The 24,595-nt window shown below is 41.4% G+C and overlaps 1 protein-coding gene across 12 annotated transcripts in view; it reads right to left on the bottom strand.

The window, feature by feature from the left end:
- Window positions 1–24,595, bottom strand: part of APP (amyloid beta precursor protein) — a 286,555-nt gene that overhangs the window by 19,488 nt on the left and 242,472 nt on the right. For 6 of the 12 annotated variants that reach the window (XM_015133068.3, XM_015133070.3, XM_015133072.3 and 3 more), the window contains 2 exons: window positions 7,819–8,040; window positions 1,308–1,361 (listed from right to left, as the gene is read on the bottom strand). In XM_015133068.3, coding sequence (XP_014988554.1) covers window positions 1,308–1,361; window positions 7,819–8,040 — 276 coding nt within the window. The remainder of the gene's footprint in view (window positions 1–1,307; window positions 1,362–7,818; window positions 8,041–24,595) is intronic. The other 6 variants (XM_015133069.3, XM_015133071.3, XM_015133073.3 and 3 more) reach the window with 1 other exon arrangement.

Raw genomic sequence — 24,595 nt, 5'->3', positions numbered from 1 at the left:
TAAGGAGGACATCAGAAGAACTGAAACTGTCTCTGACTCACTATAATTTAAATTCCCCTTAAAAGCCTACAGACAGAAATTCATAACATCAACGAGACCAGCTGTCAAGACGGCTCACGCTACTGTCTCTGCTGCCATTGTTAATCGCAGCATAAAGGCATGAAGATGCCACAAGGCAGACTCTGAGTCTTCACGAGTGACTGTGCTTGGAGGAGGCGGTCATGGCTTGAGCCTGTGGTGGAAGCGTGAGGGACAGCGTGGGTCTCCTTCTGGCTCTGCTGCTGACTGTATCTGAACCAGGCAGCAAAGGCTGACCTCTGTGTATTAATATCTTCGAAGAAGGTTCATTCCCTGTTCTTTGATTATTGCCTGGGGACATGATGAGGATAAAGAAGAAAATAAATACGGGAAAGTATGTGTTATTTAGGATTAAAATCTCTCTGGAATACACAGATTTGTCAATTCAATAACTTTCTTCCTCTTTTTGATTCACTGAAAGCGTTGGCTACTCTCAGTTGGGTGAGGCTGTTCATGGAGTAGACACCAGGCACGTATGTGCTTCTGCTGTGCTACGACATTATTCATAAAATAAAAATGTGTTTCTTCTTAATGCCTGTGAAACTGTAAAAAAAATAAGTGTCTATTTCAGTGTTAATGGGATTTTTAAGTAATATAAAAAAATAAAGGGCTTATGTGCAAAATTATGCATCTACATCTGTTGTGTTACTTTAGCCACTCATTGAGAATAAGTACATACAACCCACAAAAGAGAAGATATATTTCTGGCTCTGGAGAGAAACCAATTCTGGTATTTTCAGGAAATCATGTCTACTTCAGTAACTGATTGAAGTTGGAGTGCAGTTTAGTTAGAAGGTGACCCATCTGGACACCAAACAAGAAAGGAGAGATGTTCACACTGGTATCCAAGTCATCACCGGACAGTCTACATCTGTCTGGGCTTCTGTTTGTAAGGACAGGAGCTATATAATCTTCTCTGTTTTTTGTTTGTTTGTTTTAAAGAAAAAATAAAATAAAATAAAATTAAAAAAAAGCCAAATTTGGAAGGGCTCTCTTTGAGGTTTCAGAAGGAAAGCTCAGAAACAAAAAACCAATCACTTCACTCGGAATTTCGGAAATGAAAAGTAAGGAAAAGTCAAGGGGAATTTTTAAAAGTGTGGTTTCTAAGGTCACTTCAGGTTCTACTCTACAGTAAGCAGTAAGAGGCTTATTAACATGCAGAAAGGAGACAACGTCTGCTCAGCTCAGGCACAAGATGCGGAGAGGCAGAAGTCAAGCGGTTCCAATACCTGGTCGAGTGGTCAGTCCTCGGTCGGCAGCAGGGCGGGCATCAACAGGCTCAACTGGGCACAGGAAGCAAGAGACACAGAAAGCAAACAAGACAAATCGAGATGGTAAGTCGTGGCTCCCGAACATAGTCGAGCAGGAAAAAAAAGCATATGCAATAAACAAGTTACAAAAAAGGAGCAGCCAGGAAGGAACCACAGTGAGTTAATCCCGAGCATCGAGGACCAGGAGGGGCAGCACTTTAAATGGTTGATCGCTATTGATGTGCCAGTCCTGCTCCTTAGTTTTCTAATAAAAGCCCTCACCAGGATAGGCAGCAACTTCAAAGAAGAGGGGTTGGGAGGGTGGATTTTCCTCTGAGCTAGTTTAGAGATAGTTTCTTGGCTTTTGATTAGAAATAAAATATTCCCAGCCTAGCAGAAAACCTTAAAGATACTTCCTTTTACAACTGCCCAATCTTATCTTATTTTACAGTTAATTAACTACAAAAGGACTCTTAAATTTCCAGGGGAAGTGCAAATATGAATTTATCAGGAGAGCCAAGTTTTACCACATCATCTGCCATTTAGTGAGTGAATCAAATTTGTCCTTAGTATGAGGGCAGAAGAGGGAAACCGCAGTCTGTCTTTCTCTTTTTCAAAAAGGCTGGTTTCCATTTGACAGATGACACACAGCTGAAACGTGTGAAATGAGGATATTTCATTTTATATTTGCCATTGTTCCCAATTTTTCCTTTGTATGTGTTCTGGGTCTGACCCAAAGAAAGCAGTGTGGACAGTACGATATTCCTCACCACCATCTGACCTTTCCAAAGCACTTCTGATGCTCAGAAAATACTTCCTTGTTTACACTGGTGTTTGAAGAAACAAGGAATGGGGACAAAGGCGAAGTTTTTAGGATTAATAAATGGTCATAGGGTAAATGAAGCCATGGGGTGGAGGCACAGGGGGAAGCCCCTTTGGTAAGGTGGCAAGTGTAAAGGGAAGAAGGTAAGACAAAGTGAGCACAGGTGCTGAGGGAGACACGGTGTGCTCGATGAGATGGCTCCTAACAATTTCAGTAAAACCATCCAGCTTACTGATGCACACATGCCAGGCATTCAAAGGTGGGATTCTCAGTCCAAATCAGTTTTGGATGACACATGTTAATAGAAACAGTGAGGCAGGAAAAAAGTGGCAGTAAGCCAAGTCTCCAAAATATGAGAAAATATTTCGGGGAGCACTAGGACATTTGGATGAAATAAAAGAGTAAGGTGGTTTGGTCCTTTCTCATGTAGAGACTGGCAGCATGGTGGAGCCAAAAGGAGGGTGAAGCATCTGATCCTAGGCCTGGGCCCAACATTGACAACATCTGTGACCTTGGGCAAGCGCCCACTTCTGTGGCTGCTTCTCCATATGGAAATAGAAATGTTAACATCTGCATCTTCTAATTATAGTGAGGAACAAATAACCTTTAAAGCCTGTTTCAGACACTACCAAATACTACAGAACTGCACTGATTAAATATCCTATGATTAAATATTCCGTAGTAACTGATGCGAGAATGACTATTCTCTAGTTTTCCACTAGTGCATTTAGAGGAAGACATACTTCACTTTCTTCTGCAACTCCCAAATACATTTTGACAATGAAGTTTGGTTGTTCTATACTTCATGTTTTTTCTTATCTGCAACAACCTGTAATGAGTAACTGTTATTACTCCTTGTAAAATGCAGTTAGTTGAAAGGTCATTGTACTTTTTGAGAATTTCCTGATGATGAGGAACCCAAATAGTGCTTCAACTGCAGTTAAGAACACACCAAACCACATGCACGAGGGCAAACACGTACCTTGAGGTGGTGGTGAGCACATACATCAATAGTTACATTATTAGAAAATGTATATGCAACTCAGGGGAAGTAAGTGAAGTGGACCTGTGGTTTAAATGCAGGTTGAGGAGCTAGTGGTCCCAGGGGCCACTGCTAACGTCACCACTTACTTTCTCCGTGATCTGGGGCCAATCACATTCTTTCTGAACTTCAGTTGTGTCACAGAGTAAATGGTTTTTTCCAGGGTTCAAATGAGTATACTTATGCGAAAGAAACTTACAAATGATATAGTCCTGTAAGTTTCTCTGCCTCTCCCCACTCTTCTTCTTCTCTCTTTTTTTTTTTAAATAGGCATGTATTATTTAAAAACAGTAATAAAACCTTTCCTATTTTTTAGGAAGATTAAACAAAACTAGTTTCAGTGACATAAACCTTAATCTGCTTTAAAAGATTGAAGCTGATTTAGTATAAATTAATGCTAAAAAAATAAGTGGCACAGGGAGCAGACATTAAAATACAGTTCTTTTTTAAAAGGCAATTATGATATCATTGCCAAAAAAAAAAAAAAAAAATACACACCGACAAAACAAAGTAGTGTTTTTCCCAATCCATTGCAAATACTTTCCAATTTTTCCAATGGACCTTTACTTAATCGGAAAGTAACTTCATCAATAAAGTGTTAAAAACATTTTACATTGGCCGTTTAGTAATTTAAAAACAAGAAATAGATTATCTTATCTTTAACTTTTAATAGAGTTAAAATAAAATGTAAGCAGCAATGAGTTATTCTTTTGATCTCAGTAGCTTTGAATCTAATCCTTTGCTGTAAGAGGAGAGAAACAGAATGGTCAGACCTCTGGGATTTTTGAGTTTGCTACTTCTGGTGTTCTTTGTAATAAACCTAAACTATTAACAGTGCTGCCTTGTACAAACTCTCTACCAGGTCAAAGGTAATGAGGAATCAGCAGTACACCAGTTTTACATATGGATAAGAGGCCTGACAAGAACTGGTTTGTAAGTTTAATGAAATACTTACTTAATCTAAATTTCAGCATTTAAATTGGCTTCCTCATTGCCTCTATAAAGCTAGTTAAAAATATACTAGAAGGCAGCTTCACACTTTGCAAATACATCCATACAGTCTTATAAGACCTGCTGTGTCTCTTTAAAAATATTACAGTATTTTATCTACATATTATATCTAGGTATTATTTACGAAGAGGCAGACTGATGGCCACAAAGGCTTCCTGGCGGTTACTGCATGCTATGCCGCTCTTTGTGGCTGCCCTTCTCAGGCAGTCAGGAAAAAGCAGAACAAACACAAATGTCATTAACGCTAATGCTCCCAGCCAGATCATTTCACGATTTGTGAGCACAATTCTGTAACAACAGCTTCATTGCAGCCTAGCCATTCATTTACGTTTTGTGAATGTGAAAACCAAAGAATAAAAATGTCTTAAGGCAAATTGCAGCTGTTCAAGAGTATATCATATTGGAAAACTCTGATATGCTTATTTTTTTCAATGCAAATTTAAAAAATGGGCATCAGACCCTCCTCTGGATTTCCCTGATTGTTCTTGAGAAAAACAACACATTTTTGGCAAGCATTTGAAACTATGATAATGAGGACTGCCTGAAGAACAAAAGGAAATCCTTTGAGAATTTTAGATGTTTTCAGTAGTTGTGTGTGTGCGCGCGCACATGTCTGTAAAAAGAAAGACTAACAAGTTTCTGGGGACAGGTGGGAGACGGTGTGAGAAGAGAGATGGCTTTAGGACTGTATCTCATTATATGGCTTATTATATTCATTATTTTAAGGATACATTGTTCAGGCCATCTTGAGACAGGCTGATAAAGTCTCTCTAATAAGATCCTGGCTCCATTAAAAAAAAGAAAAAAAAGAAAAAAAAAAAAAAGCTACCACTGACATTTACTATGTTCCAGGAATTTTGATAAGAGTTATTTTATGCCTTCTTATTTAATGCTTGTACTATACCTCCGAGTTAGGAATTATTATCAACCTTATTTTACAGATGAGGAAGCAGCCAGAGAGGCTAAGTAACTTGCTCATAAGCGCAGAGCAGAGCTGGAATTTAAACTCTGGTCTGTATCATTCAGGAGTTCACGAGTGTGGAATAGTATTTAATATCCTATGAGATGACGGCCATCAATTTTATTGAAAAATTGTTGGAGAGGTTTTTCAAATTGTTTGCTATAATGAATATATATCAGTGTTGGGACTGATAACGAAGAGTACCCCAACTCAAGACTCTGACACTGCAAGTCCTATTGCCTCCCAATACTGTTATACTAGATTTTACTGTTCAAACGGAATCCTTATTTAACAAGAATATCAGCTCTTTTCATGAGGCCTAGGCAATGTAATAGCTGCATGTTTGTCAAGTATCCAGAAGTACTTAATCAAGCTCTTTGCTGAAATGGACATCTTGGCAGTACCCAAGGGTTTCAGTGTATGTGTGTGTGTACATTCACACGTGTGCACGCAGATTGTCTCCTAAGGCTGCTGCTACACGTTATGCTGTTAGTGAAAGAGCAAATTTAGTGTGCCTTCAATTTAGAAAATGAGATTGGACATTTTTCACTAAAAATTCTCGTTAGAGACTGAATGAAAAGGACTTTCAATGATCAAAATGTATCTACCTGTAAAGAAAGAACACAATCTGCACTCTATTAATAATACATTTAATAGGGTAATTGCCCAGGTCATTGATAATGAACTGTCCCTAAATTTGTTTTCTTCTATGTGATTAAGAATTGTTTTCATAAATGGTAAAGTTTTAATTATTTTTACATCGTCAGTAACATGCTGTTTGTATTTGCTATTACTATAAGGTGCCCTTTTTCGAATTAAGGAAACAAATTTGGGGTGATGACTCACATTGTGAAAACAGTCCACATATTTTCTGCAATGGTTCTTTAAAAAAAACTTGTACAGTGCACTTAAGGTCTAATATTATATTTAGATTTAGTCTGAGGAATGTACTAACTGCATGTTATAAGGTATATTATATATATATTTTTACTTTTAAAAAATTATGTATGTATGTATGTATGTATTTATTTATTTACTTTTTGAGACAGAGTCTTGCTCTGTCGCCCAGGCTGGACTGCAGTGGGCGCGATCTCAGCTCACTGTAAGCTCCGCCTCCTGGGTTCACGCCATTCTCCTGCCTCAGCCTCCCGACTAGTTGGGACTACAGGCGCCCGTCACCACGACTGGCTAATGTTTTTTTTTTTTTTTGTATTTTTAGTAGAGATGGGGTTTCACCATGTTAGCCAGGATGGTCTCGATTTCCCGACCTTGTGGTCCACCCGCCTTAGCTTCCCAAAGTGCTGGGATTACAGGCGTCAGCCACCACGCCCGGCCTATAAGGTATATTATAAATATGAAATCTCCATCAACATTTGCTACCTTAATAAAGAAAATCAGGTAAAATGCTGTGTTCTTAAAAAACATGTTATTTGTATCTAGAAATCAAGGTGTTTGTGTGTAATTTTATACTTCTGAACATGAATAAAAAAGAAAAGAAGCTGAAAGATGCTCTCGCTTGAACAGATATTTCTGCTAAGAAATCCCTGTGAAAAACGATGCCATCTACTGCTCAAATTTGTTGATAGAGAAGAATATTACTTCTTTGAGATACCAAAGGAAAAAACATTTAGAGCAATGTGCTCCTTAATTTTGGCAGCTGCCTTGAATTTAATTTTCTAAACACAAATTAAGTCTTAAGCAAAATTAAATTTTATTTATATGCAGTTCTCTATCTTTGCCTTTAGCGTTTAATTCAATCTGAAATTTCATGTACAAGTAAGTAGCCAATGAAGACTACTTTGGTGCCTGTCAAATCTCCATCTCCGCAGGCCCTGTCAAACCTCCTCTCTGTGGATAAATTGTAATTGTCCTTATTTCACTATCTATCTGTTCTTTTGGAAGGTGGCATTCTAGGTCATTATGTCATAAACACAAGTTGAATTTTGTGCTTCCACTCCAGAGGAAACAATATACCTCATAGTTAAAAAACATTTCTAAAAAAATTCCTACCAAAAGTCATCGCTTAAGAATTTAGTCTCCTAGTGCCTCCACTTCCTCATCTGAAAAAGTCATAAAAATGGTATATGACATACAGTACATGCTCTTTATGTATATGCTTTTATTGTTATACACTGTATTATTTTATATTAAGAAGAAGAACGGGAAAAGAAAAATTAGAAGAATGTTATTGCCACACATGTTCCATGTGAAGAACTGCCTCTTGAATAATACACTGTGGCTCCCCTTTGTCCAGGAGTGTTCACTCGAAGGATAATATTCCCTAGAATATAAATCTGGACATTTGGGAAACAAGAGGTCCTTTACTTGCAAATGTTATGTAAATCATTACCATTCTGTTTTGCCACCTATACAGTGGGGTTGTTATCTTTTCCAACAATTGGCAGTTTACTTGCTTTGCAGCATAAAAAATATAAAGAATAATTTACACAGATAAAATATTATTTTAATGACATAGTAACTCCTAATAGTTACTTTTTAAAGTAAAATTGAAAGGAAAATATTTATTATTACATCAAAAAAATTCACCACTCAAGAACATACAAAAGATAAATCTCTCTCTCCCTCCTACACACATGTATGTATGTCTACATATACCTGCCGGAACGCCCTTGCTGGTTCAGGGGACTCTTACCTTCGTTTTCTGTGTTGGCTGGCACAGAGTCAGCCCCGAAAGAATGCCACGGCTGGAGATCGTCCAGGCTGAACTCTCCATTCACGGGAAGAAGCTCCACGGTAGTTTTCGTTTCGGTCAAAGACGGCATGAGAGCATCGTTTCCGTAACTGATCCTTGGTTCACTAATCATGTTGGCCAAGACGTCATCTGAATAGTTTTGCTCTTTCTGAAGCAGCTCATCTAAACCAAACAAAACCATCTCTTTGGTGAGTAACAACAATCACAACAGCAGCAGCAGCAGCAGCCACCATTCACTTCTGCCAGGCATGACTTCAACTGCTTCCACAGGCATGACCTCGTTTACAGCCATGGCATAGGTACCATTATCATCTCCCTTTTACATCTTTGGTGAATCTTTGGTAACATAAGTGAAGACTCACAAATCTTGATATCCTGGGGTCAGTTTTTAAAGCAGTAATTACACAAGATACAAGATTATATTCTAAGCTCTTTTTTTCCAGTAAAAAAAGATAAGTCAATGATATTCTGTAAAGTTGATTCTTGTTTAATCCATTTTTAAAGTGGGGGGTAGGCAGGCACTGACAGCATTCTTTGGAAAGGGAAGCAACAGAGGAGCAACAAATGAGGAAGTGGAGGCACTAGGAGACTAAGTTCTTAAGCGATGACTTTTGGTAGGAATTTTTTTAGAAATGCTTTTTAACTATGAGGTATATTGTTTCCTCTGGAATGGAAGCACAAAGTTCAACTTGTGTTTATGACGTAATGACCTAGAATGCCACCTTCCAAAAGAACAGATAGATAGTGAAATAAGGACAATTACCGAGGCACATGGCATTCAAGCTACTTATGCAAAGTCACAGCTCACAAGAGCTGCTGGCAGGACTGGCGTCAGGAGCATGGTAGCGGGCCAGTGTGCTGCAGCGTGGCACCCCTAGAGGTGAAAGGCCACAGGAGCTCCGTTGCCATTTCCTCCTGACACAGTTAGACGTCCCCAGTATACAATGATCGCACAGGAATAAACACCAGGCTTTGGTGTGGTGGCAGTAAGCGAGGCACAATTTCATTCAAGCTGAAAGACAACGGGGAATCTCCTGTCTTGCCTTGCACACTTGCAAGGATAAGCAAAGCATTAATGGGTCAGCAGTTTGCTACCTTCTTGAATAGTTTTCAGTTTTGCTTTGAAAAAAAAATCTGCATTTCCTAAATGCTCCTCTTGTGCTGCATGATCTATGCCCTGAGGCAACAAGGAAACCGTTCCCTTGCCCTTCCAGATGTAGCCCTGCAGACGGACATCCAGCCTTCTCTGGACTTAACCACCCCTGGCTCCCCACATTTCCCAATGTGAGCAGACGGCAAATGTCCTGCCTTTCTCCTCTGTTGCTTCCCTTTCCAAAGAATGCTGTCAGTGCCTGCCTACCCCCCACTTTAAAAATTGATTAAACAAGAATCAACGTTAAGCAACATCATTGACTTATCTTTTTTTACTGGAAAAAAAGAGCTTAGAATATAATCTTGTATCATGTGTAATTACTGCTTTAAAAACTGACCCCAGGATATCAAGATTTGTGAGTCTTATGTCACCAAAGATTCACCATGTTTTTCTCTGATTTTTTACAAATTAGAGACCGACAGATAGCATCGCACTAATAACAATATTTGATTAACCAAAATGTCTCATTTTCCAATCATATCTGTGTTGAGTTTGCCATAGTATATATTTCAGACATATTGCTGGTTAGCTTTATTGCTAGAGAAAATGAAAAGATCAGGATTTAAATTTGATTTGTAACATTTTATAATCATCTTTCAAATTCTTTTTTATATCGACAAAAAATGTATCTGAAAACTTAAAATTCTGTTCAAATATGCCCATTAAAATAATGTGATGGAACAGCATTAAAGCATGTTGAGTAATATCTTTTCATGGAGTCAGTTTTATTGCAAGAGATTTTAAGTGATGAAATCTCAAGCAAATCAGTCCTTTTGAAGTCTAATCTGAGTTATAATATATCCCTATTCACTGTGGCACCGTTTCTAAAATTCAATACTTGATTCCCATGATGACTTTGAGGATGTATACGAGGCATACTTAGAGTAACAGGGGGTAGAAGCCTTACCACTTAGCTATCATTGTAAATACTTAAAAAACCATGTGGTTTTATTCCCTTACAGATAAAAGGCCCTCATTACATTTCCTCCAACTTTTTCATGTCTTACAAAGCCATAGGCAGTGGCTGATAACTTAGCCAATGTCCGATTAAATAAATTAAATGAGCATTTCCTTTATATAAATCTTTTGCTTGTGACTGTTATGCACTTACTATGCTAAAGAGAAGATATTCTGGAATACTAATAATTATTGGTGCTTACACATTCATCTTGAGAGGAAATAACCTTTGCCAGCAAAAAAGCTCTTGGACCCCCCAGGGGCTATGCTGTTCTTGGGCCTGTGGTACTTACTATAGCCTACCCTGTCCTTTATCTGGAAATGTTTTTACTGTTTTGCATACACAGTACTTACCTTCTTCCCTGTGGCATCTCTGAATAACTCTTCTCACTCTTTTTTCCTCCTCTCTTCATCCCTGTCATTTTCTTCTTGTATCTCTTTCTATCTTTTTCTACACTTCTCCCTTTGGAAATCCCATTGACTCTTGAAACTATAAAGATCTCCTACCTTTGGATGAATCTGAAATGTATTTCCCCAGCTTTGACTTCTCCCTCCCACTCAAATTTGTATATTTCCAGCATTTTGCTGGAGATACCAACTTAGGGCTCCCTGCTGATCCATGCACTTGGTAGGTACACAACTGCACTCAAGGTCCCTGGCTTTCCCACCCGCCTTTTCTGTTTTCTAATCATGGCAGAACCATTCATTCTCCCTCCCGGTCACAGGCCTGAATCCTTCAGAGCCATCCAGGACTCCCTGTATTTCTTCGTGTCTGGTACTTACACTACTGACGAATCCTTTTGCATTCTATTTCTGAATTCTCTCAACCACTTCCCGCTTGCTTTTCCACACCACCTGCACCGCCCCTGGGAGTATGATTACTTTTCGCCTGGATAATTACAATAGTCTCCTCACTGCTTGTGAAACTAGGCCTCATAAAACTTAGAAACTAGGCCTCATATAGAAAAAAATTAACACCAGGTGGCTCTGGATAGAGTCCCACCCTGCCTCGATAAGGACCCACCCTGATAGGGTCCCACCCTGCCAATTCCGGGAAACAACCTCATGGGGTCCCACCCTGCCAATTCCGGGGGTCCCACCCTGCCTCGAAGTTCCCGGAATCAACAACTCCAGGAAAAAAACCTCATAAGGTCCTGCTCTAACCAATTAGCATAAGACACCTTGCTCAGGCCATAGCTAGACCCAATCATTTTGCGCCTTAAGCTTTGTTTGAATTTCGCGCCATAAGCTGTGTTTGAACTTGTGTTTGCCTATATAAACAGCCTGTAACAAGCAGTCGGGGTCCCAGGGCCAACTTAGAGCTTGGGACCCTAGCGCGCTAGTAATAAATAACTCTCTGCTGTGAATCTCGTGTCGGTGATCCTTCGCGGCGACCCCTGCCCAGGAGGGAATCGACAGTTCGGTTCCAACACTTGCTATGGTCTGAATGTCCCCCAGTCATGTGTTGAAACCTCATCTCCACTGTGGTAGTAGTGAGAGATGGGGTCTTCTGGAAAGCAAGTCATGAGCGTTCCACACCCCCGAATGGATTAGTGCCTTCTAAAAGCGCTAGAGGAAACCAGCACAGGCCTCTTTTTGTGCATCTGCCATGTGAGAACACAGGGTTTGCTGCCTTTGGAGGATGCAGCCGCAAGGCGCCATTTTAAAAGTAGAGAGACCAGGCCCCTGGCACACGATGTCGGGCCCACTCTTGAACCTGGCCTTCTCGGCCTCCAGAATTGTAGTATTTCTATTGTTTACAAATTACCCAGTCTCTGGCATTGTTCAAGCAGCACAAACCGACTGAGACAATGGTTTCCCTGCTACTTTTTATTTTTTGGTTCCCCAAATATTTTCCTGACAGAGAGGAATGAGGAATGGCTCCCTCTGTTTCAGTAGGTCTTCATTTTCTACTGAATTAATTCCAATTCTTTTGCCAGATGCTGAAGGCCCTGTGTGGTCTGGGCCCACCCCATATTTAGCCATGAAACTCACAGCTCCCAGCTGTCTACACCACACCTCTCTCTCAGGCTAAATATCTTGGGGTATTCCCACGAAAGACCATGTATACCCATTCTGACACTTTTGTTTTCTATTCCTGCTATCTCGGAAGCCCATCTCTGCTCACCTACGTTATTTGAACTCTTTAGAGCCCAGCTCCAATGCCCTCTCCTATATGACTCTCCTCTCCCAAGGCAGGCATTGTCATTCTGATGGGATAAGGAGACTGAGGCTGGGAAAAAGGAACCAATCTCTTTGAGACCCAATGGCCAGTAAGCACCAGTGCTGAAATCCAAGTCTTGGGCTTCTAAACACCAGTCTTCCCACGTTCAGCCCCTATCTATTTCAGCCTCTCGTATTATCACAAAAGTAGCTGCAGAAATCAGGCATTATTAAGCGTGTCTGTTCCAGTGTCTTTAGCAGTCTCTTCCACTCTTGTGGACTCGTAAGCTGACTTAATCACTGCGAGTCCTATGGAATGGTTATTGCTTTTGGTCACCAAATGGCATTTCTCAGGCAGGGGCAGCTGGAAAGGGCCCTGTACCCATCTTATCCCTTGGCAGTAAAAAGGCAGAGTAGCAAAAGATCACAGAGAGAACTCTTACACTCGTACTTCACAGAATAGCCAGGGCATCTGAGGTTGAGGTACGCTGTGGTACCCCGGTTTCTCTTTTCTCTGTTACACTGTTGGTAGAAAAGTTCCTCCAACTGGCCACCAGCATGCTGAGCTCCATGGTGGTTAATTTTCCTGGTTTACTATGTTCATTTTCAGAAAATGTAAGTGAAAGAATGACAGACTCAAGAAAAGTTACATTTTTAGCAGAGTGAAATACACTTAGCTTTTGTTGTTGTTGTTCAAAATAGGAACATGTCTATCTTAATTCAACACAGAAAATTTAGAAATAACCACCCCTGGCTATGTCATTTAGAACAGTGATGCCAGTGTGGTTTTATTTATTTATTTATTTAGAGACGCAGTCTTGCTCTGTCGCCCAGGCTTGAGTTCAGTGGCGTGACCTTGGCTCTCTGCAACCTCTGCCTCCCTGGTTCAAGTAACTCTCCTGCCTCAGTCCCCTGAGTAGCTGTGATTACAGGCACACACCACCATGCCCGGATAGTTTTTGTATTTTCAGTAGAGACAGGGTTTCTCCATGTTGGCCAGGCTGGTCTTGAACTCCTGACCTCAGGCGATCTGCCCGCCTCGGCCTCCCAAAGTGCTGGGATGAGGTGGGAGCCACAGTGCCTGGCTGTCAGTGCAGTTTTAAGATTAAAAAAAAAGAGGCAGACATGATGGATTACCATTATCAGAAGTAGAATTCAATTTCGTCATCATAAAATGTCTAAGGCAGCCAGCTACCTGCAGACACGACTAAGGGCTCAGGATTTTACCAGTTGCTAACACACTGGCACTGGGCAACTGAGCCTATGACAAAATACCCAGAGACAAATATGATTCTTTCATTGTTCATTCTGAGTGGGACTTTGACTTCCATGGTGAGACTAATCACACCGAAACCACACTTCCACTACATTAGTGGCCCTGATGGATTATCCTTTTATCCGAATTAATTTAATACTTAATTACAGTGCTCTGATGGTCTGTATTGGGGATTTTCAGAGGTTTTAAGCATCTACATTTGCCAACCGCTATATTAAGAGACTTTGCTTATTTTCCTCCCAGGACTTATTTTTCCCCCCTAAAAGCTCTCTGTTATGACCCGAAATTGTAGCAGTTATCTTTGAAGTCAAATATCTTCTACACTATCCAAGCATTTGAGCCTTGCAGTTAAAAGTGGAAATATTTAACTGAGTTTAGTGATGATATTTAAAATATGGCTTAATCAATAACAGAGGTATTTAATTTCAAATACCAAACACCCAATGAACAACATCACCGCGCTCTTTAAAAAATGCTTTGAGGCGGCTGGGCATGGTGGCTCATGTCTGTAATCCCAGCACTTTGGGAGGCCGAGGTGGGTGGATCACGAGGTCAGGAGTTCATGAGCAGCCTGGCTATCCTGGTGCAACCCCGTCTCTACTAAAAATACAAAACATTAGCCAGGCGTGGTGGTGGACGCCTGTAATCCCAACTACTTGGGAGGCTGAGGCAGGAGAATTGCTTGAACCTGGGAGGCGGAGGTTGCAGTGAGTTGAGATTGTGCCACTGCACTCCAGCCTGGGTAACCGAGTAAGACCCTGTCTCACAAAAAAAAAAAAAAAAAAAAAAAAAAAAAGCTTTGAGGGTGTATACAAGGCATACTTAGAGACACTTAGAGTAACAGAGGGAAGAAGCCCCACCACTTAGTACCATTGTAAATACTTAAAAATACTTTAAAGAAAGCATCAAAAGATAATAGTAATTTCATCTTCAAATAGCTAAAGATTTTGTTTTTTTTAGACATTCATGATCATTCATTTTGAGAAAAATAGCCTCATAAATAAAACAATCACTGAATAGGAAGCAGATGAATTCATCTAATATTCTTTTAGTTATTAATCCACTAGCAAAATGCCTTCTAAAAATGTAATGGTCACACGTTAGGTTTAAAGAAAATAAAATGTATAGGCATTAAATCAATCAGTTATCTTTTACAAGTGTCAGTTATAATAACTGAACAGCCTCTTCCATACATTGAACACATTTGGGTTGGAGAAGAACATTTTCTTCATATAAAGGAGATGCCACCTTAGCCTTTTCCCTGTAAAGTTCGGCTGTTAAAGCTCTGATTTGAATCTATCCATCTGACAAAGGTCTAATATCCAGAATCTACAAGGAACTTAAACAAATTTACCAGAAAAAAAAGAAAAATAACCCCGTCAAAAAGTGGGCAAAGGATATGAACAGACACTTCTGAAAACAAGACACGTATATGGCCAACAAACATGAAAAAAAAGCTCATCATCATTGGTCATTAGAGAAATGCAAATCAAAACCACAATGAGACACCATCTCACACCAGTCAGAATGGTGATCATTAGAAAGTCTGGCAACAACAGATGCTGGCGAGGATGCGGAGAAATAGGCATGCTTTAACACTGTTGGTGTGAGTGTTAGCTCAATCATTGTGGAAGACAGTGAGGTGATTCTGCAAGGATACAGAACTAAAAATACCATTTGACCCAGCAATCCCATTACTGGGTATATACCCAAAGGATTAGAAATCATTCTACAATAAAGACACATCCACACATATGATTACTGTAGCACTATTTACAATAGCAAAGACTTGGAACCAACCCAAATGCCCATCAATGATCGACTGGATAAAGAAAATGTGGCACATATACACCATGGAATACTATGCAGCCATAAAAAGGATGAGTTCATGTCCTTTGCAGGGACATGGATGAAGTTGGAAACCATCATCCTCAGCAAACTAACACAGGAACAGAAAACCAAACATTCCATGTTCTCACTCATAAGTGGAAGCGGAACAATGAGAACACGTGGACACAGGGAGGGGAACGTCACACACCAGGGCCTGTTGGGGAGTTGGGGGGAAAGGGAGGGAGAGCATTAGGACAAATACCTAATGCATGTGGGGCTTAAAACCCGGATGATGGGTGGATGGGTTCAGCAAACCACCAAGGCACATGTATACCTATGTAACAAACCTGCACGTTCAGCACATGTATCCCAGAACTTAAAAGTAAAAAAATAGAAAAAACAAAAACAAAAACAAAAACAAAAAAACTCTGATTTGGACACCAGTGAGAATATGAAGTCCCTAGGCTTGCTGGTTTTTCTTCTGGCTAGGATCGAACCTCCACTGCTATTACTGTTTTTCTTATTTTCTGATTCTTTTGGTTCCCAAAATGGAAATTTGTTGTTAATCTTATCTAACAGGAGATTCACATATGACCAATTCTTATCTTTTAAATAAAAATTTACTCATGTGCCTGCCTGAAAGGACTGAAGATCACACCCCCACACGCTCCTCCATGTCCCTTTTTCTCTCTCCCCTGACACAGCTGCATTGGAAGTATCTGTAAATAGGATGGGCTAATTTTCCCTATCAAGAAGCTCCACTAAAAATCAGCGGTCACCCACTCTAGCTAGGCATTTTGCCCACACCAGGACTATGAGATCAGATTTCATTTTCCAATCAGCAGTTCTGTGCATGTCTGATTCTTGGCTCAACATACAACTGCTATGCTGTTTATTATATTTAATCTCTCCATGGCCTCTGAAACTCCTCAAGGCTCGGATTCCTCATCCGCAAAATCGTGGGAGGCTGGTTCCGTGGTTTTTACAGTTCCTTCGCTTTGAATCCTTTTGTCCATACTCTTGCTACATGGGTGTTCTCTGGGAGTTTGTTAGACATGCGGAACCTCAGGTCCCACCCAGATCCAGGGAATCAGAATCTGCATGTTAATGTGATCCCCAGGTGACTCTCATGCATGTGACCATCTACCCTCCACCACACTGACCACAGCCACCAGCTGTACCAAGACACCACCACACAACAGCTTTGGTTATCCCTTCATGAAAGAAAAACAAGCATAATGGCTGGGCGCGGTGGCTCACGCCTGTAATCCCAGCACTTTGGAAGGCCAAGGTGGGTGGATCATTTGAGGTCAGGAGTTCAAGACCAGCCTGGCCAACCTGGTGAAACCCCGTCTGTACTAAAAAAATACAGAAATTAGCCAGGCATGGTGGTGTGTGCCTGTAATCCCCGTTATTTGGGAGGCTGAAGCAGGAGAATTGCTTGAACCCGGGAGGTGGAAGCTGCAGTGAGCCATGACTGCACCAAGTGCACACCATCCTGTGCAACAGAGCGAGGCTTGGTCTCAAAAACCAAAACCAAAACCAAACAAACAAAAAAAAAGTCTCAAAAACAAAGCAAACAAAACAAGGCATGAGATGAGTGTGGGCCAAGAAACAATATTGCCAGGGGAATATTGCCAAAACACCTTAAAAGTCAAGTTCTGAGAGCCCAGAGTCATGCCTTGAAGTTTCTTATCATCAGGGTCACATTTCTGAACCAGAAAGCCACAGGAAAGACTGGTCAAGGACTTCCTTTTTCCCTGGACCATGTGTTATGGGAAGCTTTCAGGAAACAGGTCAGTAAGTGTAGAAGGCATCATAGGACAAACTTCATTGCTGGGTTTCCCAGAAAAGAGCAGCTCTCCCCTACTGAAGACACTTTTAGCAGACGGGCCTTCACTAGTGAGTAAATATGCTTAAAAAGCATGGACTTACTTGTAGGTCAGTGGAGCAGCTGATTTGGGGGAGAACCCACGTGATCGTTAAGGATGGTAGGGATGTTTTGATTGGCATATATGCTACAGCCATCTGCGATGCCAGAGCCATACTGTGATGGGACTGTGCCAGCTACGACACCTTCATAACCATGAGAACTGCACTCATGGCTTCTTCATACCTATCTGCTGATTTGATAACCACAATAACCTTCCTTAGTGGGATCACTACTCCCATTGATGGTTGAACAAACTGACATACATCCTGAGAAGTACACTTAAAACTAACAAGTGGGCCGGGCGCGGTGGCTCAAGCCTGTAATCCCAGCACTTCGGGAGGCCGAGGCGGGTGGATCACGAGGTCAGGAGATCGAGACCATCCTGGCTAACACGGTGAAACCCCGTCTCTACTACAAATACAAAAAAATAGCTACTCGGAGGCTGAGGCGGGAGAATGGCGGGAACCCGGGAGGCGGAGCTTGCAGTGAGCCGAGATCGCGCCACTGCACTCCAGCCTGGGTGGCACAGCGAGACTCCGTCTCAAAACAAAAAACAAAAACAAAAACAAAAAACTAACAAGTGGCAGAACTGAAATCTGAACCCAAGTATCCCAATTCCTAATGCAACCTTCTCACTGTTCCATGGAAAGTTCCATTTTATACAGCACATGGCTATATAACTTGGATTAGAAACTAATATTAAAGAAGGGTATCACGCCTGAAATCCCAGCACTTTGGGAGGCCGAGGTGGGTGGATCACGAGGTCAGTGGATCAAGACCATTCTGGCTAACATGGTGAAACCCTGTCTCTAATAAAAATACAAAAAAAATTAGCCGGGCATGGTGGCGGGCACCTGTAGTCCCAGCTACTCGGGAGGCTGAGACAGGAGAATGGCGTGAACCCGGGAGGCGGAGCTTGCAGTGAGCCGAGATCGCGCCACTGCACGACAGAGACTCCGTCTAAAAAAAACAAAGCAAAACAAAAAACAAAACAAAACAAAAAAAGGAAGCATAAACCCATCTATCATCACAAGCACCCTCTTTTTCAACTTTGAAATGTATGAACATTTCAAATTTTTGATAGGTTTCAAAAGGAATGAACTTGACGGTATCTTTTTTTTTCTCTTTCATATAAAGAACCCAAGGTAAAAGAGATTAAAGCAGCAGTCCAAGGTCACGGATGTTCCTGATGGCAGAGAAGGGCTGAAAAGCTCCCTCTTCTAGCCAAGTGAGGCCTGCCTGTCACTCTGTTCGGACAGCCCATTCTCAATAGCACTTTCCCCCTAGAACATTCTCCCAATTCCTTACGTCTCCCTTTCTCAGGATGGACACGACGGCTACGTGAATGGCCAGAATTTTTTTTTGAAATAATTTAGACTCCTTTTAATTTTGAGCTATTTAAAGGCTTGAACAGTATATTTATTCTGCTGACTCAATCAACCCAAATATCCATCTGCATTCACGATGCAGTGTAGTGACCTGAGCACTTCAATGGTCAAGAGTGATACAACCCTGTATGACGTGGCCACATTTCCCAACTTGGGGAAAAATTTATACACACATTATCACAAAGTAAATGCTGTACCACAAATCCAGTTTTTATCTTGACCTCCAGAAAATCAGGTAAGTTATTTTTAGCTACACTATCAACCTTGAAAATCTCCCAGAGTTCAAACTCAGACTACATGTCTAAATCTGGGTTTATTTTTGTTTAAAGTAAGTTTCCTGGCCACACATTTTTAAATGAAGCATGCTTTGTCCCCTTATGGTAACAAACTGTCCGTGGAAGGGACACAAACAAAGCTCCACATCACTTGTGAAAATATTCCTTATTGCTAGGGACGTTTTCCTGAAATATCACTTGTCTAGCTTAGACTGAGGGTACAGAAGGAGTCCCTTTTCATTTAGAACACATTTCCTTTTGGCTTTCAAACATCATAAATCAAAGAACTTAGATCTACCAGTGGCATCAGTCAGTAATGAAGATAAAGACCAGCCAGGCTCCCTGGCATCTAAAAGCAGATTGTGGGCACCCTTTTTCCCGTTTATCTGTAGAACTTGTGCCAATGTACTGATATGATTTCCAACTACATTAGGGAGTCTTGGTCCTGCCTGGGTTGTCAGGAACTTAAAGTACAGACTAAAAAACAAGTTTACATACTATAGAAATAATCTCTGAACGATGCTATTAAGATTAACACACACACACACACACACACACACACACACACACACACACACCCCTCCTTGTTTTGAGGAAACATACAGTGAAGTATTTAGGTGTAAGGGGCCATTATGTCTGCAACTTCCTTTTAAACATTTTTAATTTATGGCTGGGCACGGTGGCTGAAGCCTGTAATCCCAGCACTTTGGGAGGCCGAGATGGACGGATCACCAGGTCAGGAGATCGAGACCATCCTGGCTAACACGGTGAAACCCCGCCTCTACTAAGAAATACAAAAAACTAGCCGGGCGAGGTGGCGGGCACCTGTACTCCCAGCTACTCGGGAGGCTGAGGCAGGAGAATGGCGTAAACTCAGAAGGCAGAGCTTGCAGTGAGCCGAGATTGTGCCACTGCACTCCAGCCTGGGCGACAGAGCGAGACTCCGTCTCAAAAAAAAAAAAAAAAATTTTTTTTTAAATTTATTTTTAAAACTTTTCTCTAAGTCTCCAATTATACTAAAACAAAAAGTTTAGTACTGTAGGCATTGTCAGCTTTAATTTATACATATTTGGATGTTTTCCTCTGGTTCGATTTATAGTGAAATTACATCATATGCCCATTAATGTGATACAAACTGTATGTCTTTTACAAACAAAAATAAAAATGAATGTGATTTTGATGCCTCATATCTTTTTTTTTTTTTTAATTAGAGACAGAGTCTTGCTCTGTCACCAGGTTGGACTGCAGAAGTGCAATCTCAGCTCATTGCAACCTCTGCCTCCTGGGTTCACGGCATTCTCCTGCCTCAGGCTCCTAAGTAGCTGGGACTACAGGCACGCATCACCATGCCTGGCTAATTTTTGTATTTTTAGTAGAGACAGGGTTTCACTATGTTGGCCGGGATGGTCTCCATCTTCTGACCTCATGATCCACCCGCCTTGGCCTCCCAAAGTGCTGGGCTTACAAGCATGAGCCACCGCCCCCGGCCCAATGCCTCATATCTTTTAAACTTAAGTCAATTATTTCACATGGTCTTTAACCCAAGAAACAGCTATCTCTTCACATGCTGGAGGAAAAGCTGGCTGTCTGGCTGGTTGAGAGATGTGTGCTTTTGATGGCTGACCTGAAGAAATTTCAAGGTGATTGTTACGTGAAATTCTCTCTTCAAATCTGACTTCAACAGCCCAACCTCTGCAGCATATGTCATGACTTCACTGTGAGTCTTCTTTTATTTTAAAAAAATCAGTTTTTACTAATTATAAGAGTAACATAAATTCAGTGCCAAAAATGTAGAAAAAAGAAATAAGAATAATTCATTTGCAATTCTACCAGCAGAAATAATCAAGTAGTGTTTTTTTTTAAATGGTTTTATTCTTTACCGCATTATTTCATCTCTTCCTTATCATCACTTTACTGCATAATTTTTATGACTGCTTAATGAGAGTAAATTTTTCAAAGTAATTGAGACACACGGAGAGTCCTTGGAATGACGATAATTAGGCTTGAGGACACAGAGGAATCATGAGAACGAATTATCCAGTTTCATTCCTTTTCCTGGGTATAGTTTGTTTGTTTCTCCTTCTAAGTAAGTTCTTAGATGTAGAATGAATTGGAAAAAATGAAATGTGAGGTTTGCTCCGTTTACCACAGTATCACATTTCATTTTTTAAAACTAATGCTTTCAGTGAGGACAAGAAAGTACAGTGAGAAAAAAAATTCCTCAAATATCAGTTTTCATACTCTTGTGTGCATTTTTATAAAGGCAAAATTCATTCTGGTGCCTATATGAAATCTAAAGGCACAATCGCCTGGAGCCTTCAGTGCTGGTTTTGGGGTTTTCTGAAAGTTAATCCACAGTGTCCCATTTTCTCTACTGGAGCTCTGAACCCTCTCTCTTAAGAGAGAGCAAGAAGAGATGTAAACCGCTCCTTTACTTCTGATAAAACCAAGCCCTTACTAGTCCCACATTTTGCTTTCTCTGGGGAGCGAGTCACATATAGGACACATGGCTTGTCCAGCTGCGTGCTGGACTGAATTTCAGCTTCAACTTGAACTTTCCGACAAAACAAGCGACGGAGGAGTATGGGCCTTAGCAAGACATGCCCACAGCACTGCCATAACAGCCGTGCAGGCTGTGGGTACAACTCTAAAAGCAGCACTCATTTTGTAGTTTCAGTGAGCACTGTCCCTAAAGCTGTGTCCTGTGTGACCAGTCACCTCTCTCAAGCTCATGAGAGAGGTCTGTATGACTGGGGTAAGAGAGATCCTGGGGTGGGCCAAAGCAAATGAATTAAATGGGAAACAGTGCCCCTCCCGGCAGCCAGCAAAAACTGCCATGCCGTGAAGAAAGTGCATTTTAATTGATTCATGTTGATACGTGCTGAATTGATGGAATTTTATACTTCAAAGGATGCAAAGAATTGGTTAGCAAGTCTGATGAGCTCATGGTAGAAAGGATGATTTTCAACATCCATACATAGTTAATTTCATTCAAAGAGCCTAAAAAGCCTTATGCAGATAATTATAACGGGATCAGGCAAGTGTATAAGATTAGCACAAATTATATATATATATATAAAATCACAACACAGGATTGGCACCTTTTCCCACACACAGCATATCATTCTTTTATATATGATAGCTCATTTGAAGTGTATATTTATGCAGATTAAAAAAAGCACACAAACCCTCCATGCACTTCTGCATAGTGGCCTACTGTGTTTTCTTTAACACAAAACTTGCTTTCTGGGGAAAAATTCTAGATATAGCAATGGTTCTTTCTCTTCTGCTTTAGCTTATTCACATGCTTCTTTAACAATGTTCACGCCTGTAATCCCAGCACTTTGGGAGACCGAGGCAGGCAGATCACAAGGTCAGGAGTTCAAGATCATCCTAGCGAACACGATGAAACCCTGTCTCTACTAAAAATACAAAAAAATTAGCCGGGCATGGTGGCGGGCGCCTGTAGTCCCAGCTACTCTGGAGGCTGAGGCAGGAGAATGGCGTGAACCCGGGAAGCGGAATTTGCAGGGAGCCGAGATGGCGCCACTGCACTCCAGCCTGGGCGACAGAGCTAAGACTGCGTCTCCAAAACAAAACAAAACAACAACAACAAAAAAACATGTGGGGAAACCAAGCCTGGCAACAGAAAGCACTTCACATGGGGAGCTTGGAAATGAATGGAAAGTGTCTGTCCTCAGGAGAGCATTCACGATGCACAGGAGTGAGAGAAGCTGAAGAGTCACTTTAAAAGAAATAATCTGCAACCAAGAAAATCAAACCACTTTATCATAAACTAGTGAGCCCCTCCCTCCCTGCCTTCCTTCCTTTTTCCAGGCGAGCGCTAGAAATAACTTCGTCAATGTCTTTTCACTTAACGGGCTCATGGTTCAGAGGAAAAGATGGGCATAAGAATAATTACCATACAAGTGTTACGGTAGGGAAACAGACAGAATAGCAAACAAGCCTGGGCTTTAGGGATGTGACTAGTGATATTACAGTGGGGCCCAAGGGAAAGAGAGCACTGTCCTGGCAGATGCAAGTGCATGTACCAAGGCACAGAGGATGAGCTGCCCAGGCTCCGTGACTCTTCTGGCTGCTGGGATACAAGGGAAGTGAAAAGGGAAGCAGCTTAGCCAAGAGGCTTTCAGTTCGTGGGATCCAGAGGGCAGAGGAATACACTGGCCTATACCATGACTATACAATTAGTAAAATCCCAACCTATGGGAATTCTACGGGTCAAGTGACCTGTGCTTCATTAACAGGTCAACTGTGAAGAAAGGATGGAGGAGAAGCCTGGAGATTATAAAAGACTAACCAGACGAGCCAGCAGTAAAAAAATGGCCAGAAGCAGGCCGGACGCGGTGGCTCAAGCCTGTAATCCCAGCACTTTGGGAGGCCGAGGCGGGCGGATCACAAGGTCAGGAGATCGAGACCACGGTGAAACCCCGTCTCTACTAAAAATACAAAAAATTAGCCGGGCGCGGTGGCGGGCGCCTGTAGTCCCAGCTACTCGGGAGGCTGAGGCAGGAGAATGGCGGGAACCCGGGAGGCGGAGCTTGCAGTGAGCCGAGATCGCGGCGGGCGCCTGTAGTCCCAGCTACTCGGGAGGCTGAGGCAGGAGAATGGCGGGAACCCGGGAGGCGGAGCTTGCAGTGAGCCGAGATCGCGCCACTGCACTCCAGCCTGGGCAACAGCGTGAGACTCCGTCTCCAAAAAAAAAAAAAATGGCCAGAAGCATAGCCGATAAGGATGCCCACAAGAGTGATAAAGCCAGAAAGATATTTCAGGAAGTGGCCCAAGGAAAAACAGTGGGCATGTTGGTGGCGGTATTTGGGGGAGGCTGTAATTGGGATAGGGCTGAGATGCTAATGGGGTGGAGGGCAAACTTCTAATTCTTGACCTGAGTTTAATGTATGAAAAGAGCAAATATGGGGGAGAAAGGTTCTATTTACCCATGTTGAGTTGCAATCTTTCAGGACATTGGGTGGAGCCTTTGGAAACACGGACCGAGAGCTCACTTCTATGCTGAAACAGCCCATAGGGAAGCATCAGAATGAAAATGGAAGCCTTCCCAATACTAGAGGAACTTCGCAGGTGCTTTGGAAAAAGCATCCACATTAGATTCCCCAAAGGGGATTTATCTGGTATCAAATTGTGCTAGACAATGAACAGCTCCACCCATGATAAAATCATATGTCCTTGCTGAAATTCTTTGTATTTTTCACACCTTGTCTAATTGCAGTGCTTAACACAACACAACCAGGCTGGTGTTATTGTTAAGAACTAGAGAGCAAAGCATTTTTTGTCCAAATAAAATGCAATGGGTCTTAAATCAAACCATTTTAGTATAAGAATCTATGAGATAATAATAAAATGCAACTTCATTTTTTCCTCCCGAGAACAAAGAAAATAGTGTAGGAGATGAAAAGTAAAGCGGACCCGACCTTTCTGCTGATTTGATTTTAGATATGTCCTCCATGCAGACAATGGTGAAGTGAAATGAAGGGGGTGTCATTTTTATTCACCTAGAGAACCACAAATCACGGATGTACATCTTCAGGCCTCATATGGGGGGATCTCACTCCAATCTCTCCAAACTTTTTCTAATCCCCACACTTTCCAGTCTCAGCACAAGACCTCATCCAGGCTTCTGAGGCTTTGTCGAACATTTACACAGAATTCTAGAAATGTATTTTCTTTAAGAAAGTTACTTTACAAATGTTATTTTCATCTCAGCAC

This window comes from Macaca mulatta, chromosome 3 (genome assembly GCF_049350105.2).
Source record: "Macaca mulatta isolate MMU2019108-1 chromosome 3, T2T-MMU8v2.0, whole genome shotgun sequence".
In the NCBI taxonomy this organism is placed as follows: Eukaryota; Metazoa; Chordata; class Mammalia; order Primates; family Cercopithecidae; genus Macaca; species Macaca mulatta.
This window is presented reverse-complemented; position numbering and strand designations above follow the sequence as displayed.